The 22399-nt window shown below is 45.0% G+C and overlaps 2 protein-coding genes across 4 annotated transcripts in view; both read left to right on the top strand.

Annotated features, from left to right (window-relative positions):
* Positions 1-22010, top strand: part of LOC142384919 (NACHT, LRR and PYD domains-containing protein 3-like) — a 26686-nt gene extending 4676 nt beyond the window's left edge. The window contains exons 3-11 of the mRNA XM_075471225.1: positions 1187-1315; positions 1394-1528; positions 13427-13505; positions 13668-13875; positions 14019-15819; positions 15913-16086; positions 18631-18792; positions 20316-20362; positions 20489-22010. Coding sequence (XP_075327340.1) covers positions 1187-1315; positions 1394-1528; positions 13427-13505; positions 13668-13875; positions 14019-15819; positions 15913-16086; positions 18631-18792; positions 20316-20362; positions 20489-21060 — 3307 coding nt within the window. The 3' untranslated portion in view covers positions 21061-22010. The remainder of the gene's footprint in view (positions 1-1186; positions 1316-1393; positions 1529-13426; positions 13506-13667; positions 13876-14018; positions 15820-15912; positions 16087-18630; positions 18793-20315; positions 20363-20488) is intronic.
* The window catches only part of LOC142384496 (protein NLRC3-like), a 233149-nt gene that overhangs the window by 192848 nt on the left and 17902 nt on the right, over positions 1-22399 (top strand). The gene's annotated exons all lie outside the window — the stretch shown is intronic.

Raw genomic sequence — 22399 nt, 5'->3', positions numbered from 1 at the left:
ATCTGCATGATTATCATTTACATTGTTGTTGATTAGAGGCATATTATTTATTGTTTTATTGCCAAAATAAATCACATTGTGTTTTAATTTATGGGGATAACTGCGGTTTCTTCCACTGAAGTCAGACACAGAAACTCTCTGCTGTTTTTCTCTTAAAGGTAACATCTTGGATGGAGGTGTGGTTTTCTCGTTGTGTAACTCAGTGAGTCAGACAGGTTTTTCAAGGTTTTTAAATTCCATCACCTTGATCATAACCCACCTCCATGTTCCAGCAGTCGGTACACGTCAGGCCAGTTTTTCCTTGTTTCTCTGTGTTCAGTTTCCCGTCTTCACTGAATAAAAATGTCTCTTTATCCCACAAACAAACTTAAATTCCAGCATGTTTTACATCTGCTTTATTGTGTCGCTAAATGAGAGCTGCAACAACACGTCATTTATCTGGAGATTGGATGAAAATTATTGTTTTTCTTGTGACCTTTTCAAGTATCTTAGAGGTTTTTTTCTACTTTTCTTTTGAAAATCTGTTGAAAACATCACCTGAAAAACAGGTTTTAGTGGCGTCTCTGGAACTGGAGTTTTGAAAAGTTTTCTGTTTAATTTTGACCTTTTATTGCATGTATTCATTTAAGATATCTGTTTTATTCTATAGCATCACTTTGCTGAGAAACACAATTAATGACTATAATGATTCAACTGAAACTAATGTGGAACTGAGAATCAGAGCCAATCAGAGGAGCCGCTGATCTTTTTACATCAATGATGGAGAGGAGGATGTGAGCTGCTGTGCAGATGAATGATGTGTGTTTCCTCTGCAGAAGAAGGTAGAAAGTGTGTGTGAGCTGATGTGAGTTCAGCAGCATGGATCAGAGTGAGGACACTGAAACCTCTCTGTGTGGGGAACATGAGAGCCAGAGCAAAGCTCAGAGGTGAGGTGACCATCTCTAACTGTCCATGACTCTCCTCCATGTCCCAGCTCAGCGCTCACAGCACCAAACCACCTTTATTCACAGGAAGGGACAGAGACCTGGACCCAGGAGGGGGTCCTCACAGAGCCACTTGCTAAAGGATCTCCCACTTTTCAGCTTACAGGCCTCGAAAGCAGAGTAAGTTAACATCAGGTCATTGATTTAGAGGTTATTAAGTATATCATGCATGCAGGCTGAAAAGTTTTTTTTTTTTCCATCAGGATCCACCAGGAACCTGAACCAGAACCAGAACCAGAACCAGAACCAGAACCCAGCTGTGTTTCCTTTAAGAGCGACTGGTCAATGGACAAGATAATTGATTTCAAAAGAAACTTTTCATCTGACAAAAAGTAAAATACATGATTAAGATATTTAACTTAAAATGCATTCAGCTTTGACATCATTGAATTGTAATGTTTTTCTATCAGGATCCATCAGACACTGGAACCTGAACCAGAACCTGAACCAGAACCAGAACCAGAACCCAGCTGTGTGTCCTTTAAGAGCGACTGGTCAAAGGAAGATTTTATTGATTTCCATCCTGATGTTCCATCAGCCCAGCAGTGAGTAGCTTTCAGTATTCAGATGCTGCATCATGTTTCAGAGGATAACCTAGCCCAGCAAGCCAGAACCGTACAGGGGTCTAGTGCAGCTGGATAGCAGTGTGGGCGGGATAAACGGTTGTCTGTTAAAGGGGAACTCCGGGGCATTTGAAGCGCATTTCCATTGCTAGAGGTTGTCAAATACTGACGGTAGGATACAGACCGGTGCAAATCGGCGCTCCCTGTGCGGCGATTGCGCTGTTTGCGCAGCCTGTCATGCTTACCAAATACGTGGTGGCTAGGGGCAAGCGCTAAACCTTCCACGTAAAACAACAACTGCAGAAACGTCACACCACTTTATAAACCATCTGACAATAAAGTCACAAGCCTTACCATCAAAACCATATGCATGGTTTTCACATTACTTGCATGGGGACGTTACAAAACAACTTTATAAACAGCATGTAACTCACCGGCTGGTTGTAGGCTCGCGCATGTGAAAGCCCAAAAGAGTCAATGGAGAATAATCCCATATACAAAACAATTATATTCTCTAGAAAAACTGCGTTCAAGTATTTAAAACATTACAAGAATATTACTGGGCATGTATTGTTGTAATGTTTTAAATACTTGAACGCAGTTTTTCTGGAGAAGATAATTGTTTTGTATATGGGATTATCGTCCATTGACTCTTTTGGGCTTTCACATGCGCGAGCATACCGACAAGAGGTAAGTGACATGCTGTTTATAAAGTTGTTTTGTAACGTCCCCATGCCAGTAATGTGAGAACCATGCATATGGTTTTGATGGTAAGGCTTCTGACTTTATTGTCGGATGGTTTATAAAGTGGTGTGACGTTTCTGCAGTGTGCAAGTTGTTGCTTTACGTGGAAGGTTTAGCGCTTGCCCCTAGCCACCACGTATTTGGTAAGCATGACAGGCTGCGCAAACAGCGCAATCGCCGCACAGGGAGCGCCGATTTGCACCGGTCTGTATCCTACCGTCAGTATTTGACAACCTCTAGCAATGGAAATGCGCTTCAAATGCCCTGGAGTTCCCCTTTAAGTTGCCTCTGCACTCAACGCCACGCAATAGGATGGCGCAACAACCAATCAGAGCGATGAAGAAGGATTACGTAGTCAGCGCGACGGAAAGTACATGGTGGAGTGTAGTCTAATGTCAGAGAGGAAAGAATATTATTTTTCTGTGTTTTCAATACCGGCACTCCAATCTGTTATTGTAGAAACTGTACGCGAATAATGTGGAAGAATGGAACTAAACGACAGTTGCCGTTTTTGCAAAAAGAATATGAGGATTTCTGGCGTCCTTGTAAATTCAGCTCATATCTTCGAAAGACAGAAAGAAAAACAAACAATTGCCGAGAAATTAACGCAGGTTGGAGTGCCGGTATTGAAAACACAGGCAAAGTCAAACAGAATGTGTAAAGTTTGTCTAAGGTTTTTTACGAGAATAGAACATGACCTGCCGGTGCTCCGGAGATGGGTGCAGGATGAAAACGAGGAAGCCTCCACTTCAGATAGCGCGCAGAAACGTCACCGTGAGCCTACTCCTTCCAAAACACCAAGTGTTCTGGAAACTCCGAAAACGTCCTTTTTTTTCAAGAAAACCTTAAGTGCAGTTATCTGTCCGTCTCGCAAAGAAAACTGTATATTTAAATCTTCTAGAGTCGCTGCCAAAGCCAAATGGAAAGACTGTTGGCTGGGCGCAGCCATTGTTTACCTCTCTCTGGAACTACACACTGAACCTGTTGTCACTAGGTAGCCCGGCCTCCGACCCCGCTCCTCACAATTTGATTGGCCCGATTGAGTTTCGATTTTCAGCCTTGCAAAACGACCACAACTGACTAGACTTGGATCAGTTGTTGACGTCTCTGATGAGACTAATTAGCTGCATCATGTGTGTGATGTGATGTTTTAGTTCAGTCCTGCAGCTCTTTGTGAAAACAAAGGGAGAATATTGCTGAATATCTGTCCACTGATGTGGCTTCTTCACAGGATGCTGATTATGCAGTGAACAGGGCGGCTGATGCAGAAATATTATGTTTTTACTGATCTGATGAAAAACACTTAGAGCCAGTTAACATTTGGCATCAATGGAGTGTGAAGAATCTCAGTTTTCCAACAGGACGTCACATGTGCAGCCACTTCTATACAGCAGGAAGCTGTGCAGGAAGCAGCTGAGGGTCGCTGGTGATTGGTCTGAATCTGATGTTGATTTGTACCACCTCCATCAGTGTTGGATGTTTTCCACCAACACTGATGGAGGTGGTACAAATCTAAGGCCTGATATAGTCTTGTGGTCTAGGAGTAGAATGATATTCTATTTCATAGAGCTGACTGTTCCTTGGGAGGAGTTAGTAGCAGAAGCATATGAAAGGAAAAAGCTTAGATATGTGGAGTTTGGGGCAGAAGCAGAGCAGCGAGGATGGAAAGTTAGAATCTGTCCAGTGGAAGTAGGATGTGGAGGATTTGTTGCAAAGTCTGTTGTCTCATTGTTGAGGGAGCTGGGTGTTAGTGGACAGAGTGTGAGGAAAATAGTGAAAGAAGTGTCAGATGAGGCAGTAAAGTCCAGTCGGTGGATTTGGATTAGAAGAAGCAATAGCAGTTGGGGGCCCAGCAGGGGGAGCACTTAGGGTAAACAGACTTTTGGAAGAAGCAAAGAAGAAGTTCAAGATATTTAAAGCTGCTGTCGGCAGGTTTTCAAAATTGCGAGTCTAAAGTTGGAAAATTCGAACTGATACAACTTTCAGGTCCCTCCCCAAACCTCTAACAAACTCCGAATCGCCCCCCAAACCCCTCCCCCTCTGTGGACGAGGTTGTGCACGTGAGTTCACACCAGTGTGAGCGCACACTCAGCAGCGTGTGCACAAGCTGTGATTGACAGGTAGGATTCCTCCACCCTAACTTGATTGGTTAAAAACAGCCGGGAGCGCTCGGTTTTTGCAAGCATGATTACAGGCTTCAGAGGGAGCTACAGATTTCGTTATTTTTCCTAAACAGCCTATTTAATATTCTACTTCCAGAATCCCATGACAGTTCAAGCTAATATGACTAAAAAAAAGTTGCCGACCGCAGCTTTAAGTGGAGGGTGTGGCCCATGTGTTTGTTGTTTTGTTTTGTTTGTTTATTTTATTAAACGGTGTCATACACCAAAAAGGTGCCCAGCCCGCATGGGCTTACAAGACACACCACAAGCAACAAAAAACAATAGTCAAAAGAACATCTTCATAATTGATAATCCAGCGTATACAGTCCTCAGTAAACAATAACCCCACTCAAACATAAAGTGCGCTCCTGCGCTGTTGGTAAGCTTCCAACACATATTGGGCTAAATAAAACACCTTCTCGCTAAACAAATATGTTAGTCTGCACTCATCAGACATAGAAAATAAATCATGACATTCCAAGGTCAATTTAAGGAAGAGCTTAAGTCTAACTTCATGGTAAAAAGGACAGTAAAACACAAAATGCATCTCATTTTCCACCTCATTTGAGTCACACAGGTGACACTTTCTGTTCTCCTCTGGGATTGCATGGAAACGTCCAGTTTCAACCGCCAGATACCACTTCACTTCTCTACTGGGCCCAAACAGAGCTCTGCGCTCTGCTAAGGTTCAGGGTGACATAGTGCTCTGGATGGTAGACAGACTTTATCAAGCAATACATTCTAAGTTTAGGTTTGTACAGAATTTCTTCTGCCCAATTTTGTTTATAGTTTTCAAATAATATTATCTTAATTTGTTTAACACTACAGGATAATTTATTTCTATAAATGTATTGGAGACCTACTGACATGTTCAGATTTTACCTTTGACCCAAATACAGATTCCACAGAGTCCAGATACGGAATTGGTTTTATTTTCAAAGAGATGGAAAAATAACAGATCCAGAAAAAGTGGTCCAGAGTCCTGTGTGGTGAATCCTTAGAGTGGTGTGAGGAGGGTGGTCTTTCCAGAGAGAGCCAAGGGTCAGGTGGAGCTGGGTGGTGAGATGAGGAACAGTAGAGCGGGCAGGCCAGCAGCTTGTAGGTAAGCTCCACAGGTAAGGAGATGGCGGAACAGATTCTTCTCGGGGGAAACCAATGGGATAACCAGTAACGTTAATCATCCAGCACAGAGTGAAGGCTCTGCCGTTCCTTTGTTCCCAGCACCCTGATGAGGCTGATGAGCTCCACCTGTGAGGCTGCCCAGGCTCTCCACCAAGATCCTCACTAGGAAAGATGTAACACTCACTCACATACACACAGGACTCTGACACTACCCCCCCTTCAAGGACCGCCCCCTGGCGGTCGGGATGAAGACGACCCATGAGAAACTTCAAAATCTCTAATAAGATCAGGGTCCAGGATGAAGGAACGAGGAACCCATGACCGTTCTTCAGGTCCATAACCCCGCCAGTCCACTAGATACTGGAAACCTCTTCCCCGACGACGAATAGCCAGAATCTTCATGACATCATAAGCAGGGTGACCATCGATATCCCGGGCGGGTGGCGGGGGTCTGGAGGGAGGGCAAAACGGACTGGAACGGACTGGCTTAATGAGAGAGACATGAAACACTGGATGGATCTTTAACCCCTCGGGGAGCTTGAGGCGCACGGCTGAAGGACTGAGAACAGAGGTTATTTCAAAGGGACCAATAAAGCGAGGGGACAGTTTACGATTGGAGGCTTTTAGATTGATATCACGAGTGGAAAGCCAGACCTCTTGTCCAGGTGAGTATGAAGGTGCAGGGGTTCTCTTACGATCAGCCTGTCTGCGGTTCCCCTCGGCTGTCCGGTTGAGGGAAGCGTTGGTTTGTGTCCAGATGCGTCTGCAACGGCGAAGGTGATGTTGGACAGAGGTGACGGGTGTTTGTTGTTCATCTGACGGAAACAGAGGGGGCTGATAACCAAGAGAAGACTCAAAAGGTGATAGACCAGTGGCAGTGGAGGTGTGACTGTTGTGGGCGTACTCCACCCAAGGCAAGTGTATACTCCATGATGAAGGATTTGAGGAACAGAGACAGCGAAGGGTAGCCTCAAGCTCCTGGTTCAGACGCTCAGTCTGACCGTTAGTTTGGGGATGAAAACCAGAACTGAGGGTTACCTTAGCTCCAAGAGCAGTGCCAAACTCCTTCCACACTCTAGAAACAAACTGTGGACCTCTGTCTGAGAGAATCTCAGTGGGGATACCATGCAGGCGAAACACATGTTTGGTAAGAAGATGAGCAGTTTGCATGGCGGTGGGAAGTTTACGTAGGGGAACAAGGTGGCAAGTCTTAGAGAAGCGGTCAATGATTGTTAGAATGGTGGTGAAACCCTTTGAAGGTGGTAATCCAGTAACGAAGTCTAAAGCTATATGTGACCAAGGACGTTTGGGAACTAGAAGAGGTTGAAGTAACCCACTGGGGGGTTGATTGCGGGTCTTATTGCGAGCACAAATGGCACAGGCGAGCACATAATCTTTAACATCCTTATACAAAGATGGCCACCAAAAGTTTCGTCTGATCAGAGAGACTGTCCTGTTAATGCCGGGATGACCCGAAAATTTAGCTGTATGGGCCCAATGAATAAGACGAGCTCTAACAGATGAAGGGACGTAGAGACGGTTGGGTGGAGTGCTAATGGGGCCAGGTTCGTCTTGTTGAGCTGCTAGTACCTGGTCTCTAATCTCCCAGGACAGGGCTCCAATGACACATGATGGTGGAATGATGGTAGCAGTGGGTGTATCGTGATCGGGGGAGAATTGTCTTGAAAGTGCATCTGGTTTGGTGTTTCTGGACCCTGGCCTGTAAGAAATTGTAAAGTTGAACCTGGAGAAAAAGAGGGACCAGCGAGATTGTCTGGGATTCAATCTTTTGGCCTGTTGAAGGTAAGCTAAATTCTTGTGGTCTGTCCAGACAACAATGGGATGCTCGGCCCCCTCCAACCAGTGACGCCATTCATCAAAAGCCATTTTAATGGCCAGGAGTTCTCTATCGCCTACATCATAGTTTCTCTCTGCTGGTGAGAGACGACGGGAGAAGAATGCACAGGGGTGCTGATTGTCGTCGATGGATGAAATCTGTGAGAGGACTGCCCCCACCCCTGAATCTGAGGCGTCCACTTCAACAATAAACTGCTTTAATGGATCCGGTTGCATGAGGATGGGTGCAACGGCAAACAATCTCTTTAATTCTAAGAAACTTTGTTCAGCTTTGGGTGACCAATTGAAACTAGCCTTGGTGGATGTGAGGCTGGTAAGGGGAATAACAGTCTGGCTATAGTTCTTAATGAAGCGGCGGTAGAAATTTGCAAACCCCAGAAAACGTTGAAGTTGCTTGCGAGATGTGGGTGTGGGCCAATCCAAGACAGCTTGAACCTTTGCTGGATCCGTCTTCACCTGCCCGCTCTCCAAAACATAACCAAGAAATGTGACTGATGAGGCGTGGAACTCACATTTCTCCGCCTTGACAAACAGCCGGTTCTCCAAGAGACGCTGAAGAACCAGGCGGACATGTCTCTTGTGTTCCTCTGGAGATCTTGAAAAAATGAGAATGTCGTCGAGATAAACAAAGACAAACTGATTAAGATAGTCCCTAAGGACATCGTTGACGAGTGATTGGAACACAGCTGGTGCATTCATGAGGCCAAAAGGCATAACCAAATATTCAAAATGGCCGAGTGGTGTCCTAAATGCCGTTTTCCACTCATCCCCCTCTCGCATTCTGATCAAATGGTAGGCATTACGGAGGTCGAGTTTGGTGAATATATTGGCTCCCTGAACCAGTTCAAAAGCTGAGGCTAGTAATGGCAATGGGTATTTATTCTTTACTGAGATCTGGTTTAAGCCCCTGTAGTCGATACATGGTCTGAGTGTTCCATCCTTCTTACCAACGAAAAAAAACCCGGCTCCAAGAGGTGAGGAAGATGAACGAATGATGCCTGCGGCCAGGAACTCACTGATGTATTTCTCCATGCTCTCCCTCTCTGGTTTGGATATGCTGTACAACCGGCTGGTAGGTAGTGGTGCTCCTGGAAGAAGGTCAATAGCACAATCGTAAGGACGGTGAGGAGGGAGAGAGAGAGCTTGTGACTTACTGAAAACCATGTGAAGGTCATGGTATTCAGATGGTACATTGGTCAATTCAGCTGGAGAGGGTTCATCGGCAGGATGTGAGACAACTGTGGGGAGAGCAGAGTGAAGACAGGATGATAAACAATATGTGCTCCAGGACTCTACCCGACTGCTCCTCCAATCAAGGTGTGGATTATGGCGGATGAGCCACGGGTAGCCTAGAACAACTGGGGACTGAGGTGAAGGAAATACAAAAAAGGTTATTATCTCACGATGATTTCCTGAAACTAAGAGTTCTATGGGGCTAGTGCGATGAGTAATGACAGGTAAGGCCTTACCATCCAGTGCAGAGACCAAGACTGGGGCAGGAAGCGGAACAGTGGGTATCTGGAGTTGCTTGACCAGGTTGTCATCAACAAGGTTCTGTTCACTTCCAGAGTCAATTAAAACGAACGTCTGAAAAGACTGGTTGCTCGTAATCAAGGAACATGGTAGAGTTAGACGGGAAGTCTTCTTTGAGTCGCCCACCACTCCTCCCGTGGCTAGTGATGGGCTCTGTCTTTTGGCAGGCTTTGGCAGTTCGAAATGTAGTGTCCTGTTTGACCACAGTAAAGACAGGCCCCAGATCTCATGCGACGCTGTCGTTCTTCGAGAGTGAGTCTGGTTCTTCCTATTTGCATAGGTTCCCCTGGGCTCTGATCTGCAGGGGTAGTGTTGGTTTCGACTTTGTTGGGGAAAAAATTCAGTTCTCTCTTAACTCGGGTTCTGTCTCTGATCCTATTGTCGATCCTAATAGCTATGGTAATGAGATCTTCTAATGACCCCGGTTCATCTCGGTAAGCCAGTTCGTCTTTAATGTTCTCATTAAGAGCTTGTAGAAAAGCACCCCTTAATGCTTCAGAGTTCCAACCAGAAGAGGCGGCCAGAGTTCTAAAGTCAATGGCAAAATCAGCAACTGCTTGACGACCCTGCTTTAAATTCCACAGTTTGCGGGTAATATCTGAAGGTGCCTCAGTATACCCAAATGTCTGTTTAAAGGTAGACACAAATGAGTCATAAGTGCCTTGAAAAAGGACTTGCTGTCCAAGTTGGGCCTCTGCCCATTTAAGCGCTTTTCCCCTTAATAAGCCAATGACAAAAGAGATCCTTGCGGCGTCCGTCTGGAAGCTTTGGGGGGAAAAAGAAAAAACTAAAGAGCATTGCAACAAAAAACCCCCACATTTACCTATTTCTCCTGAATAGGGCTCAGGTGTGGGTGGAGAGACTTCTCTGAAACGTGCTGAACTGGAAGAAGCGCTGGCTTGAGAAGGAGGCGAAACTGCAACAGGAGGCGGAACTGTAGAAACAAGTCTTTGGTGAAGATCTTTGAGAACTACAGATATTTGCTCAAAACGTTGGTTTGTATTTGCTTGTTGATCATATAAAGATTGAAGCATGGAGTCATGACGGACGAGTACAGCATGATCCTGATTGGGGTCCGGGGTTGGTTCTGCTGGGTCAGGTTGGCTGGATGATTCTGACATGTTCAGATTTTACCTTTGACCCAAATACAGATTCCACAGAGTCCAGATACGGAATTGGTTTTATTTTCAAAGAGATGGAAAAATAACAGATCCAGAAAAAGTGGTCCAGAGTCCTGTGTGGTGAATCCTTAGAGTGGTGTGAGGAGGGTGGTCTTTCCAGAGAGAGCCAAGGGTCAGGTGGAGCTGGGTGGTGAGATGAGGAACAGTAGAGCGGGCAGGCCAGCAGCTTGTAGGTAAGCTCCACAGGTAAGGAGATGGCGGAACAGATTCTTCTCGGGGGAAACCAATGGGATAACCAGTAACGTTAATCATCCAGCACAGAGTGAAGGCTCTGCCGTTCCTTTGTTCCCAGCACCCTGATGAGGCTGATGAGCTCCACCTGTGAGGCTGCCCAGGCTCTCCACCAAGATCCTCACTAGGAAAGATGTAACACTCACTCACATACACACAGGACTCTGACACCTACTTCATGAAATATACTGGAAAGTTAATTTGTCCAACGACTATTTTTTGAGAGGTTCCACAAAAAAATTTGTTTGACAAGTCTATTGTCAGACATGTTGATGAGTCTATTCCACAGTTGCACCATGTCACCCTTAATCAGCACTTTGCATGGCTCCCATCCCATATCCCCACATACTGCGAGTTTGGGGGCCATTTTGTGTACACCAAGAAGGCAGCGCATAGCTCTGTTCTGAACTGCATCACATTTTGCTTTCTTACAATAACCCCAAACTCCTGCACCATAATCTAAAATTGGACAGACACAGGAATCATACAACTGCGTATAAGTTTTATACCCAAGATCCCTACACAGGTTGACCTTATTAAGGACAGCAGTGCTCTGCCTGCAGAGTCTGATTTAACTTTTATTCCTTTTTCAAAGGTAAGATGGGCATCTAGAGTCAGTCCTAGGTATTTGTAGTGCTCAGTATGTGACAAACGTGTTGAGCCAAAACAGAATTTAAACTTAGTCTGTGGTTCTCCCTTCTTCCTGAAATGCATAATCTGAGTTTTACCTTCATTTATCTTTAATCTCCATTTATTGTACCAATCACGAACTATATCCAACTGACTTAGAAGGTCATCTTCAGTCTCTGCAAGGAGAACTAAATCATCCGCATAGAGAAGAGTACCGACTGTAAAATCACCCAGTCCGACACCAAGAGCTGCTTGCTTAATTTCGATTATCAAATCATTAATATAGATCGCAAACAGTGTTGGAGACAACACGTCCCCCTGCTTAACCCCTGACTGAGTTAAAAACCAACCTGTTCTATGATCATTGATCTGCACACATGCAGCTGGTGTTTTGTAGATGACTTTTAAGGCGTTATAGAATTTGCCATCTATACCAGTTTTTAATAATTTGAAACTGAGAAGGTCATGATTAATGCAATCAAATGCTTTCTGAAAATCAATAAAACAAGTGAAAGTAGGCTTTCTATCTTGTATTCTAGCATGAACTATAGTAGACAGAGAAAATATGTGATCAATACAGGCTCTGTTCTTTCGAAAACCATTCTGTTCATCTACCAGAAGATCAAATGTTTCCAGATAACTATATAAGTGTCTGTTAAGGATACTGGAGTAGAGCTTGTAGACACAGCTTAGAAGACTTATACCTCTAGAGTTCAAAGGAACTCTAGGATCATTATTTGGGGATTTTGGGATTGGTTTAATGATGGATTTATACCACTCAGAGGGAATCAAACTATACTCAAAGCAGGCAAAGAAGAGTTTACCCAGAATTGGGAGTAAACAAGGCACTTTAAGTAGGTCATTTGACAAGTTATCAATACCTCTAGCTTTTCTTAATTTAAGCATGTCTATTGCCCTTTTAACTTCCTCTTGAGTAATACTAATATTTAGGTACTGATTAGAGGAATACGACTCTTGCTGCATACTGGTCTCCATAACATTTTTTTCATCAACTAACCTTTGAAGAAAACAATTATCCCACTGTGAGCCTTTTGAAACCAGGCGGCCATTTTAGGTGAGTTGGCCTGTATGGCTTTGTTTTTGCTGGCATTTTTAGTGGTTGTAGGATTGTTTAGGTGAGTTTGTCTGCTGAATCTGCTGGTGTGTCTTGTCCTGCCTCCACCTCTGGCAGCCTCTATATTTTCATTACCCTCTACCCGAACCAGGGTTTGAATCCATCCATCATCTTCCGCTTCTCCGGGGATCGGGTCGCGGGGGCAGCAGCTTAAGCAGAGAAACCCAGACGTCCCTGTCCCCGGCCACTTCCTCCAGCTCTTCTGGACCCCGAGGCGTTCCCAGGCCAGCCGAGAAACATAGTCTCTCCAACGTGTCCTGGGTCTTCCCCGGGGCCTCGTGAGGTGTTCCTCGGGACGGGCCCAGAACACCTCACCAGGAGGCATCCTAACCAGATGCCCGAGCCACCTCATCTGACTCCTCTCGATGCGGAGGAGCAGCGGTTCTACTCCGAGCCCCTCCCGGATGACTGAGCTTCTCACCCTATCTCTAAAGGAGAGCCCAGACACCCTGCGGAGGAAACTAATTTCGGCCGCTTATATTCGCGATCTCGTTCTTTCGGTCACTACCCACAGCTCGTGACCATAGGTGAGGGTAGGAACATAGATTGACCGGTAAATGGAGAGCTTCGCCTTCTGGCTCAGCTCCTTCTTCACCACGACGGGCCGGTGCAGAGCCCGCATCACTGCAGACGCCGCACCGATCCGTCTGTTAATCTCCTGCTCCATTCGTCCCTCACTCGTGAACAAGACCCCGAGATACTTGAACTCCTCCACTTGGGGAAGGATCTCATTCCCGATGGTTTGAATCCCATTCCTACTTATCTTTACCTCTTCTATTTCTACCTCCTACCCGGACCAGGGTTTGTATCCCCACCCCGCTGTGACCGGTGTGCAGTAGGTGAGAGGCTGGGGTAGCTTGTGGCTGTGGGGAAAAAAAGATGGTTGTTGTGGTGTGAGGAGCAGTGTTGGCTGGCATTAGGGGGGTGACTCTGGAACGCCAGTGGTCACTCTCTAGCCTCCTGGAGGTGTTGTGGGCCCAACTAGACGAAACACTGATGAAAGGAGGTTCCCACCTGATGACTCCAATGACATGTTGGTCAGCGCTGCTCACTGGTCTATGTTATAGGGATTATAGGGAATTATTCACTGAGTCTGGTCCATTTTTTTTCCTTTAGCACAAGTTTCTTGTGTTTACCTTAAATGGATGTCTCTGGGATTTCCAGTGAAAACCAGGTCCTCCGACCCACTGCTCACATCCACACATCCCTTCATGGACCTTCACCTTGTGTTTCTCTCTGTGTGCACAGACACAATGTGAGCTCATTCTTCATGATTCCTCCACAGAGTGGACCAGCAGAGCTCAGAGGGTCCCAGTGGTCCGTCTGCCCAGCAGCATCAAACACAGCTGGACTCCATATTTATGGTCTGTACATGTGCAACAACTACTTTTCCATCTGTTCTGCTCACAGCCATCTCCATGCTGCACTCTGTAGACCAGCGGGTTGTCAGTGTGTCCAACATGGATCTGATGTTTGGCTCCATGGTTTCAGTCTGATCGGCTCATTCATATAGTTTTCTGTTCCAGCTGCTGGAGGACAACATGCTCACTTTTGTGAAGGAGGAGCTGAAAAAGATGCAGAAGGTTCTGAGTCCAGATTACCCAGAATGCTTAGAGAGTCAGAGGGAGGGTGAGGATGAAGAGCAGAGGAGCAGCAGAGAGGCATTAGTGAAGATCACAGTTCACTTCCTGAGGAGAATGAAGCAGGAGGAGCTGGCTGACCGTCTGCAGAGCAGTAAGAGGATTTCTCTAAAGGTTTAACCTGCTGGATAAATGACACATTTACTGATGTCTCAGCACACAGAACAGCAGATGTTCAGATACTCATTACATGGTGGAAATGTCTGTTTACTGATGTTATTTCTTGTCTTCATTCAGAACTCGTTGCTGCAGTTTGTGGACGTAAAGTTAAATGTGCTCTGAAGAAGAAGTTCCAGTGTGTGTTTGAGGGGATTCCTAAAGCAGGAAAGCCAACCCTTCTGAATCAGATCTACACAGAGCTCTACATCACAGAGGGAGGGACCGGAGAGGTCAATGATGAACATGAGGTCAGACAGATTGAAGCAGCATCCAGGAAAGCAGGCAGAGCAGAAACATCCATCAGACAGGAAGACATCTTTAAAGGCCCACCTGGAAGAGATGAACCAATCAGAACAGTGATGACAAAGGGAGTGGCTGGCATTGGGAAAACAGTCTTAACACAGAAGTTCACTCTGGACTGGGCTGAAGGCAAAGCCAACCAGGACATCCACTTCATGTTTCCATTCACTTTCAGAGAGCTGAATGTGCTGAGAGAGAGAAAGTTCAGCTTGGTGGAGCTTGTTCATCACTTCTTTACTGAAACCAAAGCAGCAGGAATCTGCAGCTTTGAACAGTTCCAGGTTGTGTTCATCTTTGACGGTCTGGATGAGTGTCGACTTCCTCTGGACTTCCACAGCAAGGAGCCCCTGACTGATGCTACAGAGCCCACCTCAGTGGATGTGCTGCTGACAAACCTCATCAGGGGGGAGCTGCTTCCCTCTGCTCGCCTCTGGATAACCACACGGCCCGCAGCAGCCAATCAGATCCCTGCTGGCTGCGTTGGCATGGTGACAGAGGTCAGAGGGTTCACTGGCCCACAGAAGGAGGAATACTTCAGGAAGAGATTCAGAGATTCAGAGCAGGCCAGCAGGATCATCTCCCACATCCAGACATCCCGAAGCCTCCACATCATGTGCCACATCCCGGTCTTCTGCTGGATCACTGCTACAGTTCTGGAGGATGTGTTGGACACCAGAGAGGGAGCAGAGCTGCCCAGCACCCTGACTGAGATGTACATCCACTTCCTGGTGGTTCAGGCCAAAGTGAAGAAGCTCAAGTATGATGGAGGAGCTGCGACAGATCCACACTGGAGTCCAGAAAGCAGGAAGATGATTGAGTCTCTGGGAAAACTGGCTTTTGAGCAGCTGCAGAAAGGAAACCTGATCTTCTATGAATCAGACCTGACAGAGTGTGGCATCGATATCTCAGCAGCCTCAGTGTACTCAGGAGTGTTCACACAGATCTTTAGAGAGGAGAGAGGGCTGTACCAGGAGAAGGTGTTCTGCTTCATCCATCTGAGTGTTCAGGAGTTTCTGGCTGCTCTTCATGTGCATCTGACCTTCATCAACTCTGGACTCAACCTGATGGAGGAACAACAAAAAACCTCTGTGTGGTCAAAACTATTTAACAAACCTAATCTGAATTATCTCCATCAGAGTGCTGTGAACAAGGCCTTAGAGAGTCCAAACGGACACCTGGACCTGTTCCTCCGCTTCCTCCTGGGTCTTTCCCTGCAGACCAATCAGAGGCTCCTACGAGGCCTGCTGACACAGACAGGAAGTAGCTCACAGACCAATCAGGAAACAGTCCGTTACATCAAGGAGAAGATCAGTGAGGATCTGTCTGCAGAGAGAAGCATCAATCTGTTCCACTGTCTGAATGAACTGAATGATCGTTCTCTGGTGGAGCAGATCCAACAGGCCCTGAGTTCAGGAAGTCTCTCCGCAGATAAACTGTCTCCTGCTCAGTGGTCAGCTCTGGTCTTCATCTTACTGTCATCAGGAAAACATCTGGATGAGTTTGACCTGAAGAAATACTCTGCTTCAGAGGAGGCTCTTCTGAGGCTGCTGCCAGTGGTCAAAGCCTCCAACAAAGCTGTGTGAGTACAGATATAGAGGGATGTGTATGAATATCCTGCTGCTGTTTCTATGGGAGAGAAAGTCCCAGATTTATCTCATTATTCCCTCCTCAGACTGAGCGGCTGTAACCTCTCAGAGAGAAGCTGTGCAGCTCTGTCCTCAGCTCTCAGCTCCCAGTCCTCCAGCCTGACAGAACTGGACCTGAGTAACAACAACCTGCAGGATTCAGGAGTGAAGCAGCTGTCTGATGGACTGAAGAGTCCAAACTGTGAGCTGGAAGCTCTCAGGTCAGGATTCTCTGCTGTTTCAGCTTCATACAGTCTCTGTGATGCAGTAACATCTATTACATTTTCAGAGATGTTTAAAATCACAAAGTAAAATATCTCCAGATCTGTGTCACTTTCCTCTGGTCTGCACACACACACACACACACATACATACATACATATGAACTCTGGCTGAAACATTTATTTATAACCTTTGAAATCGACATAAAAAACAACTATTTTCAGGTTAAATCAGTCGCTGTGAAGATGCCGTCTACAGATGCTGGCCTGATGCCCAGATGTTTGATAATCATGAGGGGAAATAATTTCCTGTTATCCTTTGAAAACAAGCTCAGTTAAGCCAGTTTAGGACATAAACTAACATGTTATGATGAAAAACCAGCTTTGATTTGTGAACAATATGAGATAATCATTCATTTTCAGACAGCAGCATTCAAGAATCACTTCAAGCACGACTGTTTTCAGCCTCTGTGCCTCAACACCTCTGACAGGAAGCTGTAATACAGCAACAGTCAAAGGTTTGGACACACCCACTGATTCAAAATGAATGAGGAGGTCAGTCCAAACTCTGAAGTGGTCCCTACGATAAACAGAAATAAAGTTCAGTCCTTTGTTCAGCTGACAAGAAGAAGACGAGTGTTGGGTGAAATAAAGATGTTCCACCTTGTGTTTCTTCTCCTGGTTGAAACCCGGCCGTCGTCCTTCTCCTTGATGTTCCTGTTGTTTGGATCCAGGTGCTGCAGAGACTCTTGTTCCTTCTCTCAGTTCAGACTGCAGTTCTGTCAGCTCATGTGGGGAATGCTGCCACCTGCTGCTGTAGTTAGGAACTGCACCTCACATCGGTGCATCTTCTCTACAGATCAGCTGCACTAAAATGACACAAAACAGTCGGAGCAAAGTAACAGGTTACATGTCACACACTGACAGGAAGAGATTCACAGATGTGCAAAACACATTTCACATGTAAAAATGGATCCACAACCTTTTAGATGCCACTCTGCATGTGTTGTTGTTTCATGTTAAAGCATCAATCTGCACATATTAATCTGTAGTTTTACACAAGCCTTTATGAATCACAAATAAAATGTTCTTCAGCATCGTGAGATATTTGTGACTGATGGGAGACATTTACAGAATCTCTCCTGTGGATTACTAATTAAAATGCTTAAAAAACTGCCATATAAAATCAAAGAATTAAACTATACAGTATATCAACAAATTCAGCAGCTCGTAAGTAGAAGCTAGAAAGATACTCTGCCCGTCCATAAAAAGTCTCTCTAATATGCTGTTTATCATCAAATGCAGCAAATAGGAGCTAAAAGTGAGGAAGATATCTTGGTTTCTCAGAGCAACTTAATGTGATGTTTCCAAGGATTGTCTCTAAGATGACATTAAATGTGACTAAGTTTTAACACTAATGTTATGTAATATCTTCACCTCAGACTGAGTGGCTGTAACCTCTCAGAGAGAAGCTGTGCAGCTCTGTCCTCAGCTCTCAGCTCCCAGTCCTCCAGCCTGACACAACTGGACCTGAGTAACAACAACCTGCAGGATTCAGGAGTGAAGCAGCTGTCTGATGGACTGAAGAGTCCAAACTGTGAGCTGGAAGCTCTCAGGTCAGGATTCATTAACCTTTTAAACTGAGCGTTGATATAATTCTGTCTTAATTTAATGATAAAACAGCTGCCAGGTGCTTTGATCAATGAAGTAGATGAATCTCTTCTGGTTTTCTGGCTTAACTAACCTGAACAATCGATATCATGCAGCATAACAATTTGGATGTGTAATGTAATTTGTATTATATGATGGTGTATATCTCCACTCAGTGTTTCTTCTCACCTTCATCACACACAGTGGAGCCATATAATCTGGGAGTGCAGCAGATGAGACTCAAATAAAAACAAGAGCAGCAAAACAGTGGTGGAGACTCTCACTCTGGGGTGAAATGAAACAAGTGCCCACCATTGGTGTGAGATAATTACATGATCACAAAGATGATGATGTGCTGATAGACAACAGATTTTGAGACTTTGTCACTGAGAAACTGCAGTTCCAAGGTTCAAATGCTTCGCCACCATGTTGACTCCTTGTTTCACTCACCGTGTTTCTGAGCATTTAAGAACCACCACATGGATAACAAGGTTATAAACCTGATATCAGGAGGTGATATAGATGGTATTTCAGTCTTTATGCAGCATTAGAGCCGTTTCATTTGGATCACAGCTGTTCTTTGTCCTTTTCCTGTTATTCCCTCCTCAGACTGAGCGGCTGTAACCTCTCAGAGAGAAGCTGTGCAGCTCTGTCCTCAGCTCTCAGCTCCCAGTCCTCCAGCCTGACAGAACTGGACCTGAGTAACAACAACCTGCAGGATTCAGGAGTGAAGCAGCTGTCTGATGGACTGCAGAGTCCAAACTGTGAGCTGGAAGCTCTCAGGTCAGGATTCTCTGCTGTTTCAGCTTCATACAGTCTCTGTGATGCAGTAACATCTGTTATTATGTTATTATTATCTGTTCTAACAGCAGTTGTGTTGCTCTGTGTCTGCAGCCTGTCAGGCTGTCTGATCACAGAGGAAGGCTGTGCTTCTCTGGCTGAAGCTGTGACCTCCAACCCCTCCCATCTGAGAGAGCTGGACCTGAGCTACAACCATCCAGGAGCCTCAGGAGGGAAGCTGCTGAGGGCTGCACTGAAGGATCCACACAAACTCAGGTATGGAGAGGCCTGCTGCAGCCTCACAGTGTCTGACAGAGGAGGAAGAGCAGGGAACATGTTCTCTGTGCTGCACTCAGCCCTGTGCTTCTGCTTCCTGCTGAGTGTTACATGAACAATCACACATGTAGGAGCCTGTTTCCTTTGCTCAGCAGAAACACTGGTTGGACAGAAACAGCAGGTGTTTGAGCTCTCCAAGGAGAACATCTGCAGGAACAACAGTGAGAAGTGTCTGTTGGTCAGAGTTGATTCAGTTTGGTCTGAGGGGTATTACTAGATGTTTGTTACCTGGATTTAAATGGGATGATTTGGTGAAGGATAGAAAGGAAATGTTCATTATACAACTGCAACAGTGCCTGTGGTTCAAAGTGGGCTGAGGACGCAGAATTAAAGGCGTTGCAAAATGTAAATGCAGAGTCAGCATTGGAAATGTGAGAGTGTAAGGTGTGACCTTTGGAGTGTGTAGCCTCTTTCACTGACTGAGGTTAAAAGAGTCGATCAGATGTAAAACCTTTAGGGCCGACAGAAGGTTGCAGCTCTGGCTCAGATCAGGAGGAGATGGCTGAAAGAAGCAGTTTGTTGGTGTCAGTGCTGATCAGACAGCTTTCATTCTAGTTTCCAGATGCTCCATTCCAGTGGATGTGTCCAGATGTTGGACTGTTCCTTTCTCAGTGTAGAACAGTGTGTGTGAGAGCCATGTAATGTCCATGTTTGCATTAGGGATGCACCGATCCGCTTTTTTCACCTCCGATACCGATATCTGAGGTTTAGTATTGGCAGATACCAATCCGACACGATCCAGAAAAAAAGCGCAGAATTATGGTAGCAAACGGTAAGTTTCATTGTGTGGAAAAGACTGGGATCATTCTTTTGTGCAAGGCAACATCAGACTTGACTTAAACATTTCTTTCCTATTTTTTTAAAACAAATAAACAGATATAAATGTACTGAATAATTTATTTATTTAATAATTGTGCACCAGTAAAACAATCTCAACCATAAAAATATAACAAGTGTAACTGGTTTGGTCAGTGCAATTAGGGATTAAAAATCTAAAATATTAAAGAATAAAGGAGCTGAAATTGAGAAAAAAAAACAGCTTCATTAGCTTGGTTCTTAGACTTTCAAAATAAATAGCAATCAGCTCTTTTTATAGTTTAGTGCAAATAGGTATTAAACATCCATTACAAAAGCATCTGAACAAAACAATAGCTTCTCCAGCTTGGTAAAAACTAAAAAAAAAAGAAATCAGAGGTAGTCCAATTTAACAAGTTTTTCACCACTAGAGGGCGCAGAAGGCAGTTGGATAAATGCCAATGCTGGACAGGACAAGGGGGAAAATTAAAAAATTTAAATTAAAAACTAAAAATAGCAGCTGATATGGATCGGCCCATTGGCACCGATACCCGATGTCGAATTTTCATAGATATCGGTACCGATATCCGATCCAAATATCGGATCAGTGCATCCCCAGTTTGATGCTGAAAGAGACGGTGCTGCTCTGACCCCCCTCCTCCTTTCAGGGTGGAGCCTGCTGGAGAACGATGGCTGACACCAGGGCTGAGGAAGTGTGAGTGTGTTCTTCATCTGATTCATGACATCCAGCCATCTTCACACTGTCACATCACTCATTGATCAAAGTGAACAGATGATGGATCAATAACTGCAGCTGGACTGTGTTTGTTCTCTCCATCAGATTCCTGCCAACTCACAATCGACACAAACACAGTGAACAGGAAACTGAAACTGTCTGACAACAACAGGAAGGTGACATGTTTGAGAGAGGGGGTTCAGTCATATCCTGATCATCCAGACAGGTTTTATGGCTGGCCTCAGCTGCTGTGTAGAAATGTTCTGACTGGTCGCTGTTACTGGGAGGTCGAGTGGAGAGGAAGAGAGGTTCATATATCAGTGAGTTACAGAGGAATCAGCAGGAGAGGAGGCAGAGAGTGTTTGTTTGGATACAATGATCAGTCCTGGAGTCTGAGCTGCTCTGATGGAGGTAAATACTCTGTCTGGCACAATGACAGAGAAAAATCCATCTCCTCCTCCTCCTCCTCCTCCTCCTCCTCCTCCTCCTCCTCCTCTGTCGGTAACAGAGCAGCAGTGTATGTGGACCGTCCTGCTGGAACTCTGTCCTTCTACAGAGTCTCCTCTGACACACTGATCCACCTCCACACCTTCAGCACCACATTCACTGAAGAACCTCTGCACCCTGGGTTTGGAGTCTGGTTCAGGTCACCTGGTTCCTGGTTGTCTCTGTGCTGAGTACACAGAGTGTCCTCCTGTCAGAGAATCCCTGCTGAACAGATAGTTCAGTCTGTTCATGTCTGTCTCTTTCACTCAGAAACACCTTTTCAGATTCATGGACTCAGTCAGTTTCTGTTTGAAACTCTTCTGAATGATTCCTTGGAAACTTCTTCCTCTTCCGGCCCTTTAAAGATGGAAGCTGCCATTCTTCCAGGATGTTGTTTTTCTGTGTGTTTCCAGTCAAAGCTTCACACTGAGTATCAGCAGGTTGTGTTTCTCTGCAGCTCACTTCAGCTGAGCCCATTCAGCTGATGTCAGCTGCAGTTAGTTTGCTGCACATGTGACAAACTGTGACATCAGAGAGGAATCACTGAGCTGCATCAGCCCAGATGGATTCCAACCTGCTGACAGATCTTCACTGATTCTGCTGCAATGAGCAGAAGTCTGGTGAGCAGCCGGGGTTCATCCTGATGTTTCTTCACTTTCACTTCCTGTTAGATGATGAAAGGACACCTGGACTGGAGCTGCTTTCTGATGCAGAATGTTGCTGAATGTTGCTGTTGAACGCTCACACAGAGGACTGAAATGATCCTTTACAAACAACATTTGCATGAGCATGAGGGCCTGCCCACAGAGTTTAAAGGAGGCGCTGCCACACTCCTCACTTTGGATCACCTCTTCCTCCCGGCTGGAGAGGGAGAGGAGAAGAGCCCAGCAGCATCCTTTCTTTAACTCAGAGCAGCTTTTTGTCCCCCAGCAGCCACCGTCCTGTTTCTACAGACTTTAACAGTCCACAACATCTGCTTTGGACTGAAAGTTCCTGATGTTCAGCATCAGAATCCTGCCAGTGTTTCACTGTAAGTCTGTTTGGCTCATTAAGTCTTTATTCTGACTTTCTGACATTTTCACCTGGTGAATTATTGATTGAATTTTTCATTTTTCATCTCAGAAATGGGACTTTTTGCCTCATTATTCATCACAATGTTCATATTTTTATGTTTTTATCTGATTATTTTATTAATTAAAGTTCAAATTTGGTGAAATTTTGTCTCAGATCTTTTCTCTCATTGTAACTCTTTATATCAGTCGTGTTTTTTACTTTTTATTGTAAAATATTGCGTATTTATCTGAATATATTTAGGTATTAGATTTCTATTTTAGAATATTTGACATTTTTTACTTTTATTATAAAAATCTAAGTTTTTAAGGCAACAGTAAGAATGAATATTTAATGTTGGACAAACAGGACATCGGCAGGTCGACTGATGTTTCTGTAAAATCACTGATACGTTCACTAACTCAACTATATCATCATTCACACATGAATTCAGGACGCTGCTTTTACACAATGTATTTT

This window comes from Odontesthes bonariensis, chromosome 7 (assembly GCF_027942865.1).
Source record: "Odontesthes bonariensis isolate fOdoBon6 chromosome 7, fOdoBon6.hap1, whole genome shotgun sequence".
Taxonomy (NCBI): Eukaryota; Metazoa; Chordata; class Actinopteri; order Atheriniformes; family Atherinopsidae; genus Odontesthes; species Odontesthes bonariensis.
Note: the sequence above shows the minus strand (reverse complement) of the source record. Positions and strands in the feature narration are given on the sequence as shown.